At 41.0% G+C, this 24,783-nt stretch overlaps 2 protein-coding genes across 2 annotated transcripts in view; one reads left to right on the forward strand and one right to left on the reverse strand.

Moving 5' to 3' along the window:
- Positions 1 to 631: 631 nt before the first annotated feature.
- On the reverse strand, positions 632 to 6,009 carry LOC129100705 (serine/threonine-protein phosphatase 6 catalytic subunit). Its single transcript, XM_054610145.1, has 7 exons — positions 5,813 to 6,009; positions 4,175 to 4,270; positions 3,997 to 4,062; positions 3,748 to 3,889; positions 3,555 to 3,634; positions 2,400 to 2,609; positions 632 to 1,378 (listed from the first exon to the last, which is right to left on the reverse strand). The coding sequence occupies exons 1-7, from the start codon at positions 5,885 to 5,887 to the stop codon at positions 1,130 to 1,132; spliced, it is 918 nt and encodes a 305-aa protein (XP_054466120.1). The 5' UTR covers positions 5,888 to 6,009; the 3' UTR covers positions 632 to 1,129.
- Positions 6,010 to 7,762: 1,753 nt separating this feature from the next.
- The window catches only part of si:ch211-158d24.2 (multiple epidermal growth factor-like domains protein 9), a 31,497-nt gene continuing 14,476 nt past the window's right edge, over positions 7,763 to 24,783 (forward strand). The window contains exons 1-3 of the mRNA XM_054611049.1: positions 7,763 to 8,475; positions 13,261 to 13,465; positions 24,271 to 24,410. Of these exons, the coding sequence (XP_054467024.1) occupies positions 7,905 to 8,475; positions 13,261 to 13,465; positions 24,271 to 24,410 (916 nt within the window). The 5' untranslated portion in view covers positions 7,763 to 7,904. The remainder of the gene's footprint in view (positions 8,476 to 13,260; positions 13,466 to 24,270; positions 24,411 to 24,783) is intronic.

The following is a 24,783-nucleotide window of genomic DNA, read 5'->3' on the forward strand; positions in this document are numbered from 1 at the left end:
GGAAAATCTTCAAATTTGGCACAAATGTCCATTTGGTGTCAAGGATGAACTGAATTTTTGTGGTTAAAGGTCCCTGTTACGTCAAAAGTTTTTGGACCATAACTCATAGATAAAAACTGCAATTTGACTGTTTGGCGGAGGCATACCAACTGCAAGTTTGTAGTTCTAATAATCTAATCATGAGACAAGTTAGCTGTGATAGTCGTATTGTTTGTCCTGCTCACGTGTGAATGAAGATATTAATTTCCTCAACAAAACAGACAATAACTATCTTGTAGGCAAATCATCTAATTTAAACACACAGTAGACATGATCTCATAACAATACCATCAAATTCTTTTCATTGTTTTTATGCTTGAATGGGCTGAAGTTTGAAGATAATGTTATTTACCACAAATATAAGTTATTGCTTATGATGAAGCATGGGGTTGTTTTTGCCCTGTCAACCAGGTAATGATGTTTAACTTTATACAATTTTCTTTATTTAAAAACAGTATGGTGACACACACAAAAAGAATAATGATCATAAAAGAACTGATTCTATATCGGGAAATAACAGCAAAGGTACCACAGGCTTAACAATACAGATATTTTTAACAAATGGATACTGTCAAATTTTACACATCACCTCTCAGGTTTACATGTTCATTTATTAGATCACATGATAACACTAAGTGTATAACACCACTGAAATTTGTCAGAATATATGCAATTTTTTGCTCGTTCTGAGCTTTATTATCCAACACCCAGCTTGAATACACATCCATAACAAAATAAAATATAACACTGCACCTGCAATTTGTTCTGCAGAGTAAATCTCTATAGTAAAGTAAAATCCAGATTTATAAATATGAACGTTACTGTGTCATTTTAATCCTTCCTCTAAAACATTTCAACAACAGTGATACTGCTGAGATTAAACTCCAATATCTCAGCGTGATCTAAGCTGCAGAAAAACATTAAATGCCAAAGTGGGAATAACAATTGACAGTTGGCACCAAGAAATGCACTGTAAATACTCTTAAATGTACAATACGAAATTCATACGGGTTCACAAGTGCTGATGCCACTGTCCCAATCTGCATCTGTGCACTGAACAAATGGCTGCGTTCTTTTGGTTGTAATGTGCTTACAGGAAATAGGGTGTTGTTGTTCGAGGTGGAATGACCCTCTCAGAGTCAGGCACTGCTCTGAAGAGCTTTGGCTCTCTTGTGTTAGCGTCTTTGAAGACCATAATGGAGGCGATGTTGCCGCAGCGATAGCAGTAGTTAGGAGCCGACCACACGGTGACCAGCTTTTCATCAAACATGAACTTGTAGCCCTCGTGGACAAGTTGATGCGCCCTGCAGATCAGCTTCAGGTTGTTGATGTGAACAAACTGCAGGTTTTTTTGGAAGATAGAGAGAAACAAAAGATGGGGAGAAAGAGAAAAATGTTGAAAAACTGAAAAACACAGCCAGCGAGAATACTCATCACCTTATTTTCTTTGGGGACTCCTAGGACAGTGATGGGAAATATACCCTTCACTCTGTCGCGTCCTCAAACACAGACCAATCATAGCGTAGCATCGGCCAGCTCTGACAACGGTCCCACATATATCCAGCTCTGTTCCATAGCCTCTGATCAATGGTGTCGGATATCCATCAGGCTGGTTTAGTTGATTTGGAGCTTGTCACATTTAAATGTTGTGTAGTAGTGATGATGCTCGTTACTTGGACAGGCTGGAAGGTTATATACGTTTCTTAAACGTAACATTTCTGTGGTTGTAAAAGTGAATAAAGACCTACCTGGCTTTACAGGAACAGTGTCTTTTCACTTGTGGCCAGGTGATGTGGAGGTTAAATTTTTACACTGTGGTGTCTTATTCTGTTTAAACAGTTTTCACTGCTGAATCACGGTTATATATCTGGAATACTAAATAGCATGGTAGTATGTGTATTGGAGTGCACGTTATATCTACGACGGTGCTCTACTATCATTGTAAGGTTGCCACGAAGCTGTTGGCTGAATTGGCTGAATTTATGTCAATGCATGAGAATAACAAAAAAAAAGAAAAAAGAAAATCTACATTGGATAAAATAAAATAAATGCCCCAATGTAGCGGACTGAAATTTTTCTTGTACGCAGTCTATTTTTTAGGACGCCATGCGTCAAGGTAAAAGTGCCTTTGCACTGATATTAGAGAGATATTTTTACATAAAAATGTTGCCTAGTGCACCTTCACAGAAACACTATCTTTTTTCCTGGTACTTTCATTTGTATGTCTGCATTGTAAAATGACAATAAAGGAACATAGGTATGTATCTGGTAATCCTAGTGTCTTTGCCCTTTACATGAGTACATCAGTACTTTGAGTACATGTGTACTGATGTAACCTGATGAAAGTAAAAGCAACCTACCTCGTTTGTGACCTTTGCACCAAAGAGCCAGCCAGCTCCTCTGGGGCTGATAGCCCAAGTGTCCACGTCTTCAGGGTCGGACCACACCAGATCACAAAATGCTCCTTTGTGGGGGATCTCCTGGTTCCGCTCAATGGTTCGAATTTGATCTAGAGTTTTTATGTCTGGGGAGAGGCCTCCGTGGACACACAGGATCTGCTCGTCCATCAGCTGACAACACAAAATAGAAGAGTTAGGGCATCGCATATGAACTATTAATATGTTTGGCCAATGGTTACAGACCTACAAACCTTATAAAATAAAAACATTGGATTGTTGTGCTATTGATGTAAGACAAACAACACGTCTGCTGAAAAACAGTGAAATTACCAATGTTGAGGTAAGCGGCATGGACAGATATAATAGATCAAACTGCTCTCATTTTTGTGTTTGCTAAGAAAAACGCAGTAATGATCAGCTGTTACATGAGATGTTGTTAAACCCAGATCTGATAGAATACCAACAATTAGCCAACAGGGATCAGTGTTGACATATTTCAGCGTAAAAGTTTGTTTGTTCATTATGTACAAAAAAAAAAAGTAATATTTGTGAAGATTCATTTTTTGAGTTTAAACAGCATACAATGTGACATGGTTGTTGGATGATTCTAAAAAATGTGGTGGTGGTGTTAATGGAGTGAAACGTGAAGATTAAGGATAAAGGTGGATGGGTGAATACTCACAACAGGCAAAATGAAGTGGAAATGTATTTCTCATGTAGATGTGAATAAAAAACGGTCCAACTCAAGAAGTTTTTTGTGGTAGAATGTTCCAGTTTTGCTATCTTTAACATTTTATATGTAAATCCTAAGATCTTAAAAAGTGAACCCCCATCATGTCCATCCTGTCCTTCATAAGCGATGCTTGACAAATTTATGTATATCAGCAGCGCCACAATATTAGCACTTTCTTACAATACTTATTCAAAACAATACGGAATGTATAACTAATTCTAACTGCTCATATGTTGTTCAGCTGCTCTCTTCTGAGAAATAGCAAAATTTGAGCCTCATTCCAAGCTTTCATAGCAGGAAGAAATGTAATTTATCAGGTCATCAATCTTCGCTTTGAAATGACAACAAATGAACACAAAGCCCAGGAACACTTCAATACTTACAGCTGCTACTGTTAACATATCGAACACTTTGGTACAATAACGCCAGGCATTTGCATTCCCATACTTGGTCTGGCACTCATCTGTAAGACAAATAAGCACCAAATTATTTAATACAGAAAGGTGTGATTAAAGTCCAGGTAGTGAGGTCAGTGATAATGCAGTCGTCATCTGACTGCCATAACTCAAATCTCACCATAAAAGCCATAAACCTGTGTGATCTGTCGGCTCTCATGGTTTCCACGAAGAAGAGTGATGCGGTCGGGCCATTTGGCTTTCAGCACCAGCAGGTAAGTGAACGTCTCCAGACTGTAATATCCTCGGTCAACAAAGTCTCCCTGCAGATGACGGAGGTTTTATTAACAACTTGCTGCCAAAACGTCAGTTGACCAGAATGAATTAAGACTGATCCCTCTCAAGTGCAAACTGATTTCAATGTACCAACCATGAATATGTAATTTGTGTCCGGAACCTGTCCCCCAGTCCGGAAGAGTTCACAAAGATCATAAAACTAAGGCACAGAGAGAAAGAACTTTAGTTTAAGGCATTACATTGTATATGTACGACAGCAATATTAGGGGAAACTAAATGTTTCCTGCAATGCACTTCTCTTTCTTTCATACCTGTCCATGTATGTCCCCACAGACTGTTACAGGAGTGGAAACCGGCTGGACATTGGACTCCTCCAGCAGAAGGTCACACACATAATCACATAACCTCTGTATAGATGAAAAAACAAAACACAAAACACAGACATAGAGTCAGTCATCATTCAGAACTGGCATTCAGTGCTTTTAAATGTGATGACTTTGATGAAAATCTTCTTCTTGTCAGGGAAAAGCACAAACATGTTTGTAATTGCCAAGACCAAGAAACTTGTACTTGTGGCACAATTACTGAAACCACTAAATCATGTAGCATTGAACCGTTGACTTATTTGTCCAGATTTTGAATAGAATTTGGCATTGCGTTTTCTCCTCCTGAGAGACAGCATTTGATAGTAGGTAGTGTTATAACGATACAGTAAATATTACAGTAGGCACAATATTTACTGTAAGTAGCTGGATTGTAATGAATGACTTACAAAGGCCAATCCAGGTGTATTCACAGTCCGGTTAGTTTGAAGTTTTCAGGCTTGTGTCAACAACAGTGAGAATTATGATGACTTTAACATAGCTTGTCCTAATATTTCCAATTGCTTTTGGCCTCCTAGATTTACAGGGCTATCATTTTTGGCAATTGCCAAGACAACAAAATTTGGCACTTAACTATATATTGATATGCTAAACCATAAACACATTGTCTACTTTACACAAAGTTTGACATTCTAAAACACACTTTTTGCAAAAAACTACACATAGTTATCTACATTAGATACACCATTCAAAACTACTGTTATACGTATGAGAATAAATACACTGTATTCCTGTTATATATTCAGTCTATATTTACCGCATGCTACAAAAGAGTGATGAATGATCTTAATCATTACAATCCAGCTACTTACAGTAAATATGGGGCCACATTTACTCTAATATTAATTGTATTGTTAGAATAATACCTACTATCAAATGCTGTCTCTCTGAAGGAGAAAACGTAATGCCAAACTCTATTCAAAATCTGGACAAAATAAGTGATATGCTTACTAACAAGAACATTCACATCTTAATTGAGGAGTATCCCACAATAACAAGTTTTTATTATGGCGTAAAAAAAGAAAAAATGATTTCTAAACTTCCTGAGCTACTTCTTTTACGGTGCAATGTGAGGTTAGGGCATTAAATACGACTTTATTAGAAAACGCCAGAGCTATGGTGCGTGTGTTATTGTCCATGACCCTGCGGTCGAGCAGGCCTGTCTCAGTCTTTCCATAAATGATGGTGGCAAATGCAGCAGATACTTCACTCCCTACTGATTATAGACAATCAACTGTCACCCCACCATCATGACAATCAGCATCATCAGGTCAATAGAGATATGTGGTCATTTTAACGTCAGCAGGTCGTGGACACCGAGGTAGGTCACTCTCATTTCTGCTTCGATCGCATCCTCATTCTCTTTGTTGTTCTCGTATTTAGCTGTTGTTGCTAAACTGAACACATGATTTGAGCGGTTTTGACTTCCTGGCCAAGAGTGGAAGTCAGCAGGCTAACGCTACTAGCTGGCTAGCTAACCTTTCCATAACAGTTCATTACGCGTTTACTACATACCGAGCTCGTCACATGCTTTAAATCAAAACATATTTATGAAGGCACGTTTACCTTGAGGTCATTTTCTGGGAGGTATTTACACTGTTTTGCAATCTCTGCATATTTATCCAAATCCAGAGGCGCCATGGTGCCTGGTTAGATCCTCGTCATGCGCTACTTCCTGCAACAACTGAGCGAGTGTCTCACTACTGCCATCTATCGGCTGTGTTACCCAATAGACCTTAATGGCGCTTTCTCCGCTTCATTTATGACAGCTAAACTATTGAAAACCAAGCTGCAACTCCAGAACCACTAATTGAATGAAGATATATAGTTAACCTATGTCCCCCATTCATAAACAGTGAATCGTCGAAAGTGTTTTTGCGGAAGTGTTATTTTCATTGTTCCCCCTGGAAGTGTTAACTGTGTCTGACTTGAAAGCCAGTATGACAGTTATCATTTCCGTTATTATATTCTAGAGGGTTCCTGGTGATGGTCATGTGAAAAACTGCAACTGCCCTTTTCGAAACAATACAGCTCTGACTTCATGAGCAGTGAAGCAGAAAAGCAGAATTTTATCAGATAGGGTTAAGAAGACAGGGAAACAATAGAAGAGGAAGAAATAATTATATTGTTGACTACAATACAATTACAAATCAAACTATTTTATTAAACAGCGATGCAACCTCACATTATGACCACCGGAGAGTACAATAGGCTACAATAGAGAGTAGGCTACAATAAACCACGAACACATGCAGCTTATTTATTATGATAAAACCTCAAGCACATTGTCTACTTTACACGAAGTTTGAAATTCTAAAACACTCTATTTGCAAATAACTACACACGGTTATCTATATTAGACACGTCATTCAAAACCAAAAGGCTGTATGAGTTGTTTGCAATGGGTGTTTCCTAAACTCTGCCATCGAAATACCACACCATATTATCAATCAACCCCACCCCAGAATGCACCTGTGAAGACACCTGTAACTGATTAGTTCACTGAGAAAACAGAGCTTAAAGCGCATAAATAAGATTCAGGTTTACTCTTTGGTGTGCTCAACAACTTGAGTATAGTAATTAAAATAAACTGTATTCTGTTTTAAATATAATATAGTAACTATGTTCATGCCATCTTCTGGTAAAGTCTTTGTTTGTGGTACTGTTATGAGTATGAGTATGAGAATAAACACATTGCATTTTTTTTTCATCTGTAATTACAACACGCTACAAATTTAAAAAGCCAAAGACTCTAAATAAAAGTGTTTTATATTCAGCACATGTGCAGTTGGCTCTTTATAACGTGTTTGTTAAGCTGTGAAACAAAAATATATTTTTAGAATAGTTTATGTAGTTCTGATTAATTGTTTGCTTTTGATGTGAGGTATTTTGTCATTTCTGCATATGTTTGTTTTTTTTGTGTGTGTATAGATTCGACAAAGAGGGCCTTTGTTTGAGAAATTGCTTTAGATATATTTATATTTTAAATGAATTAACCCATCTAACCTACCAAGAAACAATGTCATTCTATCACTTCCGATTCAACCGAACCGTCAATGACAATTGATAACTATTTAAAATGAGCGATTCCAGGATAGTTTGGTAAAGACACGGGTGTGAAACCGTAGACAATGAAATCTGTGGACGTTGCAGGCATAGACAAAGATTATGGAGCCTTCACTGAACATTCATCCCCCAAGCATTTCCATATGGAGGAGGATACCTGGGCTGTTAGGCGCACAGATATGACTGTATCACTGCCACAGACATATTATCTTATCGGCACACTATCTTTACTTAATAGGATTCATCAAGTTGTTCTCTTAATGGAGCTGGTACTGTTTTGATCATTTTCAGAGGATTGAGGACGTTTGATAATTTACAATATATTGTGGTTTATAGGGTGTCTATAGCTGTCCAACCAGCGAACGAGCGAGCGCCAGGAGGCGTTCTTCCAGCGCTCACATTGGCTAAGGAGTACGTCACTCTCGGACGGCTCATGGTAGGTTGCGGAGCAGGTGAAGTGTTGACTGTGGTTCATAGGGCAACACACAGCAGCGTACGCCGCCGGGGACATCAATGGTGGAGTACGCGTCCATTCAGGGAAAGGTCTGACAGAGACCACTACTGGGGCTTACATGGAGAGCTGAAAGTGAATATGAGGTTAACGTCCTTAATGATGTACATATCTCCGGTTCTGCTATTTATTTTCTATGTATATATTGGATTTTCTGAAGCTGCTCCCCGCATCAGTCCCTACGATGCGTCGCCACTCTCCGGGAAGCCCGGCTCAGCCTCCGACACCTGGGAGACCTTCCACACCGACATGCCTCGTACTGTACCCGAGAGCAGGTTCGCTCTCGGGCCTCTGACTGAACTCACACCGCCGCCTGCCATTGTTTCTGCCGGCCCTACCACCACCACTACTAGCCCTATAACTAAAACGACAACCACCTTCCAGCCTCCAACAGCGGACCTGACCACCACCACTTCTGCTACTACCGCCGCCCCTCGTACCGGAATAATTCCAGCCATCAAAGAAGAACGAACAGCGCCGATTTCCAGATCTACCGGCGCACGCAAACGATCCACCGATGCACAAACATCACTTTTCGCTCCGGAGAAAATGCTGCAGACCATGGTGTCCATGGTTTCCCAGCGCACAGCAAACGACGCCTGGGCAGCGGATACCATCGGCACACCGGTTACCTCTGTAGAGAATAGTCAAGGTGAGTAACGCTACCTTCCAATAAAATCTAGCTACCAGGAACAGTGAAAACAAGAGCAAGCTTATTTTATTGTATTTAGTAAAAGACGCTTTAGAATATAGGAGGGGGTAACTGAAGAGCTGCATGTTTTTTTTTTTTAGCACATTCATGTTAAGAATACGAGTCCGTGAAAGACACATCCATGTCTGATTTAGAGCAGGGTGGTCGCACGGTGCTTTTTGACGCAGAGAATGACCAAATCAACCAGATTGCTACCATGGGGAAGCCGTCAGATTCCACGGTGTAGCCCTCAAAAACATCCCGGAAACCACCAAATCATATTCTCATCAATACACAATGTAGCCCAATGTTCCAGAGCGCTTTTATTATAGGACGAGTGTGCCACATATTACAGTGGGCTGGGAGAGGGGGGGGCTATGAAGGGATGCACGGTGGATCCTGTTGTTGTTCAGACAATGTATCCGATCCGTCGGTGCACGGAGCGCACACACAGGGCCGTGGTCCTCTTGTGTTACACCACACGGGTTTGATATTGACAGGGGAATTACAAGGAGCTGCTCAAATAGCTGCTTCCCCTCTATCCGCTATTGTTGTTTGCATGGCATACACAGAACAAGGCCCTTCAACCAAAATGGCCAGGCAGGCCAAGCCATGAATGAGCAATGACAGAGGAGCCCCTCCTCTCACACCTCACACATCAGGGTATCCATGTGGATGTGTTGTTCTCAGGCCGACACAGCAGCTCTGCCTCTGTGGTCCAAAATGGAGCTTATTCATTCATCCTAAACAACATGTTTTAAACCAGGGTTGGCCAAACGGTGGGGAGTGTGGGCCATATACATTAAAAATATATATAATTACAATGTTGAGTCTGTGAATTAGAACAGCTAAAAACAGGCAGACATGTCCAGATATTGTTTCACTTCAAAAATGATGACGCAAACGTAAATCTAAAATATTAAGATGTAACAAGCAGAACAGGCAGAAATGGTAAGATATTGGTTTCTGTGCCAAGACAGATAATTTGACTGAATTCAGTTGAAGTCAAGTGTTTAGTCTAAAATGTGTAATTAACATTAAGTGCAATTAATTGAAGGTACACTCAAGCCATATTCTAGTTTATTTTTGAAAATTCTCCTTGTGCCATTTACAAGCGAGCAGCTGGCCACAGTTGGCAATATCATTTTTGCAAAATCTATTTCCTCCCTTAAAAGGCCATGTACTAGTTCATGTTCTTTTTAAAAAAAAAAAAAAATAAAGTCTGTTTTTTTTATTTTTTCTCACTGATGCTGGCCCCTCAATCCAGTCATGTTTTGACAATGACCCTTTGTTCTCCCCACTGTGTCCTTCCTTACTGACAGCATTAATCTCAGTGTTTGGAGGAGGATTAGTTTTTGGTGCTACAATCATAAATTGCTGGTTGGAAAAACATCGTTTCCAGCTATTCAGTTGTGAAGATTTCTTTGTCTTAACGTGACAGTGAACTCAATATGTTTGGGGTTTGGACTGACAAGGAACAAGAAAACAATGGGCTTTAGGAAATTGTGGTGGTTGTTTCGACCATTTAATGGACCAAACAAGGAAACGAGGCAAATTAATCAATAATGATAATAACCGTTGCTATCAATCTACATACAGGAGTTAGTGTCTTGGGTCAGTATTGCAGATGAATTGAGCTAAAATGGCGGCGTGTTCAGGCAGTTCCCTTCGTAAATCTGTCAGTGTTATTTATGAGCATTCATTTGGACCCCGAAGTCACAATGAAATCTGCACTCTTGTGTGAGATCATACAAACAAGCTTCACCATAGCTCATTGAAAGCATCTCCAGGAACCTCAGCAACCTCCATTGTTTGAGTGTGAAGGCCACCCACAGTAAAACCACATCAACAAAGGCTTCACCTGGTCCAACGCCTCGCCCAGCTACCAGTATACATTCTCTGGCAGGGCAGACATAAGTTGTGTTTTCACGTGCTCTCCTTACTTTAACATTTCAAGTTAAGCCCAAAATTACAAATTTGCCTCAGAGGGCCTTACAAACATCTCTCTATATTTACTGAAAGTTGATAATGTGGTTTGACGCCCAAACAGAATTATAGGTACAGGGATTGTTTGCGTGCTGGCTTCCTCCGCGGTGGTTTTCTCTGCACCAGCTCAGACAGGCGACATCGGATTGGGCAAGAGAAGAGTTTTGAGACATGGCTTGTTCTGTACAGCCTGCCGCTGCCTGTGTCTGAACACCAGCCACGCTGTCACACCGCTTTACAGCAGTCACATAGATCGGAGAGAGGTGAACTCAGTTTCCCCCCCCTCCTCTCTCCACTACGCACAGTTCCAGTCCAATCCACATCAAACCTGTTGTGTGGCTGAACAGATCAGCCCATAGGGCCCATATCCCACACCTAGAGGAGGCCTGACTGCATTGCGTGAGGTGATATGCATTCACCTCATCTCACACATTCTCAGGCGTGATCGGGGTCGACACTTCTTCAGTGGACGTGGCCGTAGCGAAGGGCCTGACAGTAAACTCCACAGGCCTGCATAATCATAGGCCTTTCTCAGTTACATAAAATTCCAAGCAGCAGTGAAAGAGGAGATTAATCTGAGTGGGACGCCAGGACAGAAATGCTTTAACATTCAGCCGTCCTTTTCTCTAATCTATCTGTATCCGTATATGACAAGCGTTCTTATTTTGCCCTCGCAGCTCTTATCTGTCTGACTGCTGGGTTCAGAGTGGAAACAGTCAGGCGCTCAGTCGTCACGCACCACACCTAACCTGAGATCAGATGAATAATAGATAGCCACTCTGTACTCTACGGGTCATCCATGTCTGTCATTATATCGTCTGGTTTCTTTGAGTGCACCAGTTTGAACTGTACAAAATCCTCCATTGACAACTCAGCTAGACTTTACCGTCTTAAATAGTATAAGACAGAGCTGATGCCAGTGTGGACCTTTCAAAAGCATTAAAGACGACATATGATTAAGAACTCATTTGTGCATTCCTTGTGCACATACATTTGTAATCACGAGTCCCTACCAACCCACAAACTGTGACGTAAAATAACCCAGGTAGTTTGTTATGAACTTCCTGAATCAGGAAACATGTGATTCAACCAGCTACTCAGATTTGGCTCTCCTTCCTATGTCACATGAGGCCTCATTTTGACTACCTTCGAAAAGGTGTGTCATATTTTTCCCGCAAGCCAATCAGAGCAGACTGGGCTTTATTGGGAGGGGTGCTTAAAGAAACGGGCACTAAAATGGAGCGATTCAGACAAAGGGTGAATACAGGTATATTCAGACACAGTGTGAGAAATAAAAAAGTGTTTTTGAACATTAAAACATAAAAAGATGTTCTTTTAGAAACCCAACACAGGTATGAATCTGAAAATGAGCGTCATATGTCCCCTTTTATCATGTACAACCGAGGATAAAGGCCTAGAAGCAGGCTCATGACACCTTTTTAAATTCCTTGGTTGGTGAGAGGAATATGGACAAGGAAAGATAATTAGCAACTCTCACTTTGTATTAGGCAGCTCCCAGGGGCCGATGATACAAGAAGACTGTGAATGGACCCGGCATCTTTAAGCCAATGATAGTGGAAGGCTGCTTGCTCCTAGCGTCACCGTTCCTTGGTATGGTCACAGTAGCCCACCGTCTAATGACATTTCTCTTCACTCAGCCCTGAAAGTGTATGTTATGTCACAATTCAGGCGAAGACTTGACATTACACATATTGAGTGACTGTAAGCATGTGTCTATGGGACCATTGCTGCAGTTTCTAGTATGATAGTGTAGTCTTGTACTTTAGAGAAGCATAATGACTTCTCCATTTCCAAACACAGTGCAGCTCTTATTCTATTACGCAAATTCAAAGGGCAAAGGTAAACAAGCCTGAATGCAACACCAAAACAGGAAACTGTGTTGGTTTAGGCGTACTGGTTAATGTGAAATTACATTGATACTAATGTGAAACACATTCTAACCATTTAAACACCACTGGAACAGAATACTGAGCTGTGTTAACTCTCCCTGTTAGATGGGTCTAATTAAAGTGTTAATAGACAAGTTTTTAACATTTCCCCCTGTTTTGTTTACAAGTGTCATTATTGTTGGCGCCGCTGTCGCTAAGACTACAGGATCACTTTCCCCTTCCCCTTGGTTGTTCAATGGTTTACGTACTTTCTCTGTGCCATAAATCAAGCCTTTATTTTAATAACCACTATTGTTATATTTATACAGAACTTTTTCAAGCTTAAGCACAAAGGCTACTTATTAATATTTAAAAAAATCAGAAACCCTACAGACTACTAAGGATGAAAATTAGCCTCTTGGCTAACTCTGGCATACTACAGGGATGTTTTATTAATGTGCTCTGTCCCTACTAAATAATCCAATAAATAAATAAATGTAAGCCCTTCTATGACATCAAATAATTAAGTACATGAAAGCACATAGATCAGCCAGTGCTGCGCCCATACATAAACAGATAAACGTGCAAGTGACAATTATAAGAATTAGGTTCATATTTAATTAAGTATGATGTGGTTAAGAGAAAAACTACAATAAAGCTGGTAGAATGCAAAACAAGAACAAAGTCTTGAATTTAAAGGAAAGAGCAAAATATTTGAGCAAAAAATATGCATAAGAATACTAAAACGAGGATACTAAAAGAAGCAGAGTAGAATCAAATGTAACTAATCATATATTGTTCAGACTTCCTCTGCAGTATTTCTCATTTCCTGTCTCTCCCGTTTACTGTGACACGCCCATCCATCCACCAGAGGGTCTTTGTAACTGCAGCAGTGGTGGTGAGGGGATTCTGGATCCGGACGAGTGTGATCCGAGCACCGGTCAGTGTTCATGTCTGTTGGGCTACTCCGGGCTACAGTGCGAGGACTGCGAGGACGGACACTTCACCAACGGCACCAGCGGCTGCCTGCCCTGCGCCTGCGACTCCTTCGGCGCAGTGAACCAACTCTGTGACAGGTCAGCTGCTCTCCCTGCTACACACTCTGGTAGCCATGTTGGAGAGGTGTATTTGTTTTGTCAACATACTAAAGTTCGTGGATTGAATTTGTATTTGGTAAAGGTCATTTGTTTGCTAGTTTGTAGGCTCCTCACACTGCTTGTTCCTAGGCCCGGGCTATCCTTAGCCACTTTTCACACCCACAGTGTTACCCCGCGTTGACCTGAGCCCAGAGTTATACATTTAATAAATGAGATTAGGTCATATGAGATGGATATTATTCTCAGGAGATGGCGGAGTCTATAACGGAGCTAAAGGTAGAGTGAATATTGGACCTGTATCCTTTTAGTGGCCTGAAACATAAATAAATACAAATACATGCTTATGGTATACTGTGTAAATAGAAAACTGTCTGCTAACATAACTATACATATATAATAATATAATACTACATCAATGCTATTTTTTTCCTGGCACCACATCAAAAACGAATAAAGCTTGATCCTGGCATATGGCCTAACCTTCCACCAATTTCAATGAAATCTGACAACAAATGAGATTGAAAAAACACAATCTGTGTCTGTGAGGGAAAATTACTTTTTATTTTGAGAAGCAAGTTGGTATTTTTGATTATATTTCAAACCAGCCAGTACTTGGAGGACCTGCCATCCACCTGCATTAGCATTAGCTGTGGACAGTAGTTGCATGTGGGTCCCCTACAACTCTGCTGAAAAACCATGTGGTTAAATGGAATCAACAAACTGCATAGATTAAGATGATAGAAGTTCGAATAAGGCATGTATAGATATACAGTTACAGATGGTTATGGTAGCTAAGCTTAATACATTGTTGTGTGTTATTTCTGTATTTCGATTCAAGTGTTTTACTGGAACCCAAGACACTGGTTGAACTTGGACTTGGTTTCATAAAAAGCAGGTCTTTGGATTTATTTAAATGCAGGCGATGATTGGACAACACAGAACACAGGCGCACAAACACTAACTGTTCACCTAGCATTCAGTAAATGAGAATCACTGGGTTGACCACAGGCTGACAGCCCACCACAGCATTCTGCAGAGCGTGGGAAAAACAGACAGCTAATTGTATCACTGTGATCTAAACTTGGAAACAAATCCTGTTTGGCAAACTGTTAAGATTTATTTTGAGCATTTGCTGAACATTTTCAGGTATCTCTCCTGTAAAGCCTGGTTGTATATGTGCAGTGGATTTTCATTACAAAGGCTCCGGAAGATATGTGATGTACCTGCAAAGTGTCTGCAGCTTCTGACAGAAGGACTATCTTTAGCAGCAGGTGCTGTGGTCTACCAAGGCCAAACAGACTGTCTACTGTGAATTAGTGTTTGTTATCTCATGAAGACTGAGACTAAATGTTCTGGGGCTCAGCTTTGCTCAGACTGTATGTTCATCATAACACCCTAGCCCTGCAGAAACCTAATTCTGCCAATGGAGCGAGGCCATCATCCTGCAGGCCTCCCTGAAGGCAGCAAAATGAACTTCAGACCCTGCTTACTCCTCAAATTCCAAGCCAGAAAACACACAGCAGACCTTGCATGCAGTTTCTCCGGAAGTCCCAAGAGCTGTGACTTGGAAAAGAAGCTGCGTGTGTGGGTTAGGAACATGGTAAAAATAGCAGCAGTACTTCTGCCTCTAACCATGAAAAGGAATGCTGCAGCTTTTCAAAAGCTTGAGTCAATGTCCAATGTGTGGAGGATTTGTTTTGTCATGCTCTGGAAAGAATACGTCACTGTGTAGCTTACATAAGCTCAAACCTAATAGGTGTAGTCCTTCGCTGCAAACACAGGATGTCCTTTTTCATGTTTATGAAGCCTGAAATGCTGTGTCTGGAGCGCAGTGTGATGTAGGTGAAGGTGCAGGCAGCTTTGACACAGTGACACACCTAATACAGTCCTTCTCAGACAGTCTACTCTAAGCCCAGCCTGGCCACTGCTAACCCTGCTAGCCTAGCGCAGCCCCTTCTGGAGCTTATCACCGTGAGTTATACAGATTAGCCAGCTTTCATACCCCCCGGCCTGCTGCTTAGGTTTCTTTCCCATTAAGTAATGAGCCAGCCAGCCGAGGTTGAGCCAGTCCCAGTGCTTGAGTTGTGTCCACACTTACGGGAACTTGATGCAATGACAGTGGAAAATGGAACCAACCATACAGTGATTTGTATAGAGCCAACCAGCTGCAGACATCTTGGTACTTGAGAAATAGAACACAGTGAGTTTAACTGTGGTCATCCTGCCAGAGAGATGCACACTAGGTATAGACGAGCATGTTTCATCATGACATCTCGTCATACCTGGTGAACTTTCTAGGTCAGCTCTCATTTTTTATGTTAACAGTCCATAATCCATTTAAGATACTGTGGCTAAGACAAGAACTATGAAAACAATGAACATAAGACATGATGCACAACGTGGCCAGAAGTATGTGGACGAGGACTGCTCCTTCTTAGTTGGTTGGTGGACTAATCAACTGTTTAGGCTTAGTCGTCTTAGATTTTTCTTAATTGGATTAGTCGTCTTTTATGCTTATTTCATGCTGAATGACTTATTTATATAATAGAGTGTACTCTGCAGGTTTATAGCAGCAGCATCCATAGCCTTTAGCTGCACCTATCTGCTCATTTGCACTTTGGCTGCGGTTTTGCTCATGTCATAGGATGAGCGACAGACCCTCTAGTTTATTCTCCGAGAAGAGCTGACTGGGCCAGTGTGCTGTCATGATTTCTCTCCATCATTCTCATTTACAACCAGTTATGATGTCAGGAGCGTTGGTTGACTCACAATACAAGCAAGTTCACTCCCACAAACCTGACTGCTGACTGACAGCGCAGCATGAGGGAAAGGCTGGAGAGTTTATTCACAAAACACCATCAATCCCCATGTGCAACTCAGTCTGCTGTGATTGTCTGAGGCAGCATTACTTAACTACAATACAATATATAGCTCAAAGCCAGACAGAGCTCCGCTCCAAAGGCTCTCTTGTGTTGTGAAAACCCAAGATCTGGATTTGTGGATAGCTTGTTATGACGTGACTCCAACTGTGCTGCACGTACTGAGCACTGTTAAGACTGTCCCTTCCATTTTGAAGTCTCTGTTGTAGTGTGGTGGTGCAACTGTCTGGATAGCTGGCCAAATATAGATGACATGACATCACATCACAAGGAGATATTTCCAGAATACTTATTTTCAGCTATCTAAAACATCTATGTTTACATCAGGATCAAAGAGCGACACCTTCTCTCTGGAGGAAATATTAAGCATAGTCATTCATCAATATCATACAAGAATAAATGCCCAAAAGCTCAATTTGTCCTCATAGCCTCAAAGATCAGTCAGGATCACACAATTTCCCCAAACTATCAGACTTGATTCACTTAATAATAAAACCCACTTTGCATTTGTACTCTGCTTTGCCCTGACCACCAGTTCTGCTGAGTGTTAGAATATGAAATTGAGGTTCTTTAACAGCAGAGGTTCCAGTGGAAACATCAAGCGGGGAAACAGCCACGCATCAGAACAAACAAGCACTAAGCTCACTTCAGGTTGTTTATTAACTAACCTTTCACAAGATAATGCTGTCAGCTGTGCCATAGGGGGAATGTACTGAGCATCTGGCAAAGACAAGCTTGTGTTATGAATACACTTAGCAGTTTTTTGAAATTGCCAAGACACCAAAACTGGTACAACTCCTGTAGCTCATCCATTGTCTGCTTCACACTAAGTTTGAAATCCTAAAACACCCTTTTTGCAAGTAACTAAACATGGTTATCTACCTTGGACACATCATCCAAAACCAAAAGCCTGTGTGTGTTGTTTGCTAAACTATCAATCACCTGCATCCAGAATGCACCTGTGAAAACACCTGTAATCAATTAGAAGTCAGAGCTTGAACATTATAAGGTTTGCAAACAACTAGTTTCAGAAACTGCGTTTTGGCAGTTGCAAAAACCAGTATATATAGCCTTTTCTCTGGGACAAATACTTTTGGCGGTCCATGTGTGTTGATTTTTTGTCTATTTCTTGCGGCACACATGCTAATTAAGTGAATGGAATACATACAAATACAGAATAAGAATAAGGGCCGGGTAATGTTAGAAACTAACTAGTTTGTACATGTTTTCTGACCACACTCGAACTCAAAAGTCCACACACAAAGGCAGAGTGAAAAACAGCTGGGATTGAGAGGCGAAGACACATATTTTCTCTATGGGGATATGGGGCATACATTTTCAGACAATGTATTCGATATACATGTATAATGGATGAAAAAAACAGGGTTGAAATTCGAACCCTGCTTGCTAATTCCCCTCCTGACCTATCACTGTTTGATGTGGCTGTGAATGTGGGATTGTCTGATAGACACAACCCCTCCCCAATTCTGATGATGGAAAGGTGTGAGGGGAGGGTCCTTCCAAAGTATGGCCATCTGACAAGCTTTTCTGATGGAGTATACTGGTGCCTTAATAATAATAATGATAATAATAATAATGTAGTTTTAATGTATATGTTATAGTACAATATACGTTTAAAATCAATGTTTAAAGTGCTTCATAAGACAATAAAAGCAAGATAAACAAATAAAAATAACATTGAGGCAGCATATTAAGATGCTATGAATGACAAAGTTACCATGCTGATGTTTCAGGTATCAGACACGTTGTAATTTTGCCCAGATGTTGGGGATGTTATGTCAACAAAGTAATTAGGATTCGTCGTCTGGGGACCATGAACAGAATTCCATGGTAGTCCAGTACATGGTCATTTTCAAAGCAGCAAACAACTAATACCTATGTTTAAATATATTAGTATTGTCTACCTGAGCAGAGGATGAAGTCTCTCTGTGTGTAGTAGTTATCAGAGCTTCTACACCGCTCTCATATGGCTGTCACAGCTGATAACACGTTGTCGGGGAGGTGTAGGACCAGCCCCCCCATTCCCCCTGAGGTTGTTTTTGTTTGCTCTGTTAGCGCTGTTAGCACTGTTAGCTGCGAGCCACTGGCTCAGCTGCTGCCACAGTTAGAGCCATGTGGAGGCAATGGCTATGCTTGGAATTTTTAATTGAGCAACTTCAAGACATTTCAGATGTTAACCTTTTAAAAAGCCTTATAACATGACTAGCACATTTACAGATATGTTAATTAATAAGCATTATCACTATGAATGAAATGTAACTGCATCAATATTCAATGTTCTTAACAACCGTAATGAGATGTCTCCTCTTTGTTTGCTGATAATGTGGCATTCTGCCTGCAGTCCCTCTGTAAATCATGTGATGTAAAATGGACACACACTATTCGGTGCGCACAATATTTGACCAAAGAGCTGTATTCACCACTTCAATCTGTCATAACATGTGTGTCAGCACTGTATATGGGGCAGCTCCTGTGGGCATTGCCTGTAAGGCATTCCTTTTTACAATACGGTATGTAATGAAATATTGATTTTGGGTGCAGATGTTTCCGCCTCTGCATCATGTGTCACTGAAGTGGATGCATCATTCCCAACAATGCATTTTTAATCACGATGTCTGTTCATTTGATTTGCAGAACAGTAATGGTTTGCCATTTTAAACTAAACTGTGAAGCATCAGTACCTGTTTTCATTCATTCATTTGAGGAACGTGAGTTGCTGCCTGATCGAATGGAAGCAGTGAGCTCCTTTGCAGCATCCTGCTGTCATCCGACAGCAGCAGTGGACTGTAGGACTGCGGGGGGTTTCGAGGCACGTGTCTGTGTCCAGACTGAAGGTCACACTCAGGGGACCTGCAGTCAGTTCTTCACTCTACTGCCCCATCTGTGTCAGTGATCAGATGAACAGGGCCGATACTTAGATTAAAGGCCTCGTGGTTATTCAGTCATGTTTTTGTAAATTCATTTAGTGGCATTCTACCATTGAACATGCTTTCACTCTGCCTTAAGGAATAGTGTGACATTGTGGAAAATGAGTTTGTATGCTACATAGACTGTATATAAGAAGAGGACAGAGTCAGTGGACGTCACCCATTGGTTTGTGGACTCGAGGACTCAAGAGTGGAGCTAGGTAACACTGAATGCTGTAAAAGACATTCTTGGTGACCAAAATTAACTTTTATGAACTGAAAAGACAAGATGAAAGGGTTGAGGAGGTAACACTGGAAATACTTATTGACCAACAAGCAATGACTGAATGCAGCATCACACACCTGTTATAACTCAACTAAACCCAACTGACTCTTGAATGGAGTTCAATCCACTTAGCAGTTCCCCATTACCTCCAGTCTGTGTGCTGAGCGAGGCTAGGCACTGGAGGAAGAGAGATGAAACTGACCAGATCTTTTTCATTTATCATTTTTCATCACTGTGGTGTAGACTTCAAACATGAAAGTTGACACATAATTTAAGCCGTAACTGCTGACTCTGGCTCAGATGTTAAACAAGCCTTTTTCCCAAACCTTTTGATTTGTTCATTTGAAGAACCATTTTTGTAGTTTTTCAGTGTCCCATCATCATTTCTCAAACACAGCACTAACCTGTTACCTGCACTGTACTTGATGTTTGACAAAGCTTCTCCAAAAAAATCTATTATAGAATGAGCAAACCAGACACATTCCAGATATTACTATTGACTACAAGACTTGGAATGTTAGCATTTTGTCTGAAAACTGAAAACTATGTGGATGTGTCCGTGCATGTGTCCTGGACCAGCAGGACAGTGGAGAAGAGATCACAAGTTGTGCTGCTGTGTTGCTTAACACACTCTGTCAGGATGTGTCTGCACACCCAGCAATGCAACCAAACCGGCTCTGTGTAGCTCTGTTTATTTTTGCCAAACATTTTCCTCCTGCTAAGTGAACTGGTGATCACTTCCCTTTTACAGGGAGGATGTTTGAGACCGTCTGCTCTTATCCGACACATGTTGTAGCCGATGGCCAGCGTTTCTGCGGCAGCCGCAGAATTGGGTTAAGCTTTGTCGCCCATGTAATACTGACCTACTTAACATGCAGATCTGATGCAAAGCGGCTGGGCCAGTGCAGTATAATCACACCAAACAATAACAACCCCCTCCTCCTGGCCAAGACGGCACAAATGAACAGCAGGTTTACTGCTGGACTTGCTGGGTTTGCTGGCAGCATATTGGATGACAAACTTGCAGCACATCTCACTGCGGATGTGCTGCATGATTTGGTGTATGGACACATCGGGGGAGGTTTTCTTTGTCTGCCATTAATTTGCAAGTCAATGTATATTTCAAACTGTTGTTTTTGTCATGAATACTTTCACACAGAACACCAATATTACGAGTCAAAAAAGTGACTTTTCTGAGCAATTGCACGGTGAATTAAGGCAACAACCAATCACTTTGTGAGGACTTATCAACACGTACACTTTAGTGAACAACAACTTTCTATAAAAATCTGAAAACAAGTTACCTCTAGTATTATACACTCCTCATTGCAGTGTGTCGTTAAACTAGAAAAAAGTAAGCATTATAGACAGAGTCACTGTCAATACTATTGACATTATTATTATCATTTTGATGTAGTAGACATCAGTGCAGCTGCAAACTGCTAAAAGCAGCTGAAATGTTACATCGTCCTGCACCAGTCATTCTTTTTCACAAAAGACATCTTTGTTAACAAAGATGGAGATGTTGTACTCTGGGGTATCCAGGCATTGGCCCCTACTTTAAAATGGCCAGTTGTATTTCATTTAAATAGACTAGAATATGGCTTGAGCATATTCCTAACAGGATAAGCGGTTACGGATACTGAAATTTCCTAATAAATTGCACTTCATGCTTGCAGCTTCCTGTGCAGAGCTACTGGCAGCTAGGGGCGTGGTGTAGGTGTGACGTTGTTAAAGCTGTTCGATTTAAACAACAATGGTGGCTCCTGAAGAGTTTGGCATAGAGGCTGCAATAGCATCGCTTCAATCAGAGCTGGAGACTATTTCTTCATGTAAGAACAAACAACATCACTGAAGGTTTTTCTCTCAGGTTTTCTGTCTTCTCCCCACTGGCTTGGCCAGAGCTTGATTGACAGATGGTTCATCCAATCAACTGCCAAGTATTTCTTGAAATTGCCAGTCGTTTTCCAAATGGTTTCCAACAAGGGCTTCTCAGTTGGTTCTGTGTAACAAACCATCTGGCAGGTCAGGTCATCATCACGCTACACATACCTAGAACATTAATACAAGTTAAATAAAATTACACAACATACACTTGTATACATATATACCTTACAAACAGAAAGTATGTACAATGTATATTTATATATTATATTTATAGTGCCATACTTTGGTTAACAGTGGGAATGAGTGTAGTGCTGAATGGCAATGTAAATACACATTTAATTTCAGTTTAAAGGATGAGGTGGAGTTATACAAATCCAAATGTTATCGAATAAGGATCTGTCCAATATTGAAGACAAGGTTTTTAGTTATGATAGACCAGTAGAGGGGCGCTAGTAGGGGTTAGCACCGCCCCTAACAGCAAGAGGGGCCCGTGTTCTGTGTGGCCGGCTCCGGCTTCCTCCCACAGTCCAAGACATGCAGGTTAGGTTAATTGGTGACTGTAAATGTCCCGTTGGTTTGAATGGTTGTCTGTCCATATATGTCAGCCCTGTGATAGCCAGGAGACTGAGTAGGGTTACCCTGCCTTCGTCCAATGACAGCTGGGATCAGCTCCAGCCCTCCCACGGCCTTGAATAGAATAAGACAATAGAGGCTTTTTAATATCAAAATAAAATTCTGATATCCACTTCATCCTTTTCATTGTTAATTATTTTAGAATGTCGTGAATTTATTGAAGAAGGACTAAGCAAAGTGAAACGTATGCTGATTAATATTGCTAAATGGATCTGATCTCAAGACCTTCCCGTTAGATAATCATCTGCAGCCGCATATAACTGAATTTATGTTACGTTGGCATTTTGAAATCAAACTCTTTACTGGGAGAGGGTGGAGTTATTGCTCACTTTCTCTGTGACAGTAGGACATTTTCTCTCTGACTGACTGATTGCATTAGGGTCATGATGCTGCATGTGGATATTTTTTGTTATTTCTCTCTCTCTCTCTCTCTCTCTCTCTCTCTCTCTCTCTGTCTCTGTCTCTGTCTCTGTGTGTGTGTGTGTGTGTGTGTGTGTGTGCGTGCGCGCGCGCGCTGGAAGAACAAGGACTGTTGATCTCCCAGCCTTGTCCCACGCCACACTAAGCATCGCCTTGGGCCTCTTCATTTGCATTAAGTGCAGTTGTTTTAACAAAGCCAGGATTGTATGTAGACCCACGCACACGCTCATGGACAGTGCTCCCAGTCACTCTTGATTTGCTTCAATTGTTTTGAAGTTATTGTCCTCAGATTATGTTTCTGAGTCCATTGTCTGGGTTCGAGGCTGATCGGGCTTGACTGAGTGCTGTCCTTCTCCTAGGAGATTACCTTGAGATCAGAGAGCTATGGTTGATTTCTCACTGGGAAGAAATAAAGCCTCTCACTGCTACTCACTACTCCCTCATGTATAAATGAGCATGCATCTACTGGGTTTAACAGCCACATACAGGGGGCTGAGAGTTCAGATCCAACCTGAGGAAGACACATTCCTAAATGAAACAAGTTATTAATGTGTGCATTATTGCTGAAGACCTCAAATATCATTGGCTTTAACTTTTCTGGAGCGTCCTGAGATCTTCTCAGCTGAAAGCAATAATACTGTTATGTAAAACATATGAATTGAAATGCTGATAAAGATACTCATCAAAATGTGAAATTGTAGATAAATCGTTGATCTAAATTTCCCATGGAAATGTTTTTTTAAAATGGAAAAAAAAAAAATGAGTGAACTCACTAGAGTGCAGATGTCCAGGTGGGTCGGCATCAACCCCTGCTATAATGTCTGATTGAATAAATACAAACCAGGATTTTCTAACCCCTCACCTCACCCGTCTCACACAACAGATACACTCTCATTTTAATCTGTGCAGCTGTCTTTCAAATCAAGAGAGGAACAATTATTGTAAGTAGCAAGTAGCAAGTGTCCAAACTGACGCAGTTGTTGATCACTTGCAGCAGCTACCGGTCGGCTCAGAGAAGTGAGGAGTCCGTAGTCAGTGACGCTATAAAACAGTCAACTCAATTTGCTTTAAAAATTCACTGCAACCACAAGAGGTCCATGAGCATACAATCATGAATGAGCACCAAATATATTAGGCTGTGTGAGATTAGCTATGGACAGACACAGAGCGAACACATAATCTCCTGGCGAAGATGACAGGTTTTTTTTTTTTTTTTAAAGAATTCTGACCACAATACATACTTCACATACCTCCTATGGAGACAGATTGGTGGTTCCTTTTAGCTCCTCACAAGCCGTCTGATCAAGATGCATGCGTTGGTTGATGGGCTGTATTTCTTCTCTAGAAAGGACAAATGAAGACTGTGCATAGCGTGGTTTTTGTATTATCCAGTACCGACCCTTTACAGACAATTTTTCTTTTTGAAGAAGCACAAGGTGGAAAACTTTTTAATACTTTATACAGTGTGGTGCTGGACACCATGTTCAACACATGTTAGCGGAGACACTGATATGAACAGTGTGCACGACTCTGAACTGTAAGTGATGCAAGGTGCTCCCCACATGCTTCATACCTGGAACCGAGTTCTAGAAAGCAGATGGGTGAATAGGAGAACCTCCAGGAAGTCAAGTGTGGAATCACCACAACAGTCTGGACATCAGCTGCCATGACATCACATCTCTGTCTTGGAGTTCTGAAATGTTGTCTGGAACTGTATTTTCTGATTGCTTCTCTTCTGTTCTGCCCCTACAGCTCAGGGATATGTGTGTGCAAGACAGGAGTGTATGGACCAAAGTGTGATGAATGCCACCCGGGTTTCTTCCACTTCAGCAGCACTGGCTGCCGGCCCTGCCAGTGTCAGAACCACACCAACTACTGCCACCCGCAGTCCGGTGAGTCTGAGGATAGAGGAATGTTGTTTTGCCCATATAACAGGCTGGCTGCTTTTTTTTAGAATGTGTTCCATAATACTTGTTACAGGATTAATACAAATAAATAAATAATGTTGCAGGAGTTCCAGTAAAAAACATACATATTACCTTCATTTGTGTCCTCAATTTAAGCTCAGAGTCTCCCAAAAAAAGCTTTCATTTTCGTATCAAACTTTTTTTGTGAATGGTAATTGTCAAGGAGGCAACGTGTTTAATTGGCAAAAGCACCTGTCTAGGAAATAATATATCATGGGTTCAAATCCAGGAAGACCACCTCTAAAATAAGGGTTGGAAAGTAACTCAGAGCTTCCTAAAAGGGACTTAAAGGAGATTT

The sequence above is a fragment of the Anoplopoma fimbria genome, chromosome 13 (assembly GCF_027596085.1).
Source record: "Anoplopoma fimbria isolate UVic2021 breed Golden Eagle Sablefish chromosome 13, Afim_UVic_2022, whole genome shotgun sequence".
Lineage (NCBI taxonomy): Eukaryota > Metazoa > Chordata > Actinopteri > Perciformes > Anoplopomatidae > Anoplopoma > Anoplopoma fimbria.

What these genes read in the sequence shown, in the direction of transcription:
- LOC129100705 (XM_054610145.1), bottom strand. Translation starts at nt 5,887, where the DNA reads ATGGCGCCTCTGGATTTGGATAAATATGCAGAGATTGCAAAACAGTGT. An exon ending in ACACAAATTACATATTCATG is followed by an intron (nt 3,890 to 3,996) that starts GTTGGTACATTG and finishes CGTCATCTGCAG; the next exon opens with GGAGACTTTGTTGACCGAGG. An exon ending in ATATGTTAACAGTAGCAGCT is followed by an intron (nt 2,610 to 3,554) that starts GTAAGTATTGAA and finishes TTGTGTTGTCAG; the next exon opens with CTGATGGACGAGCAGATCCT.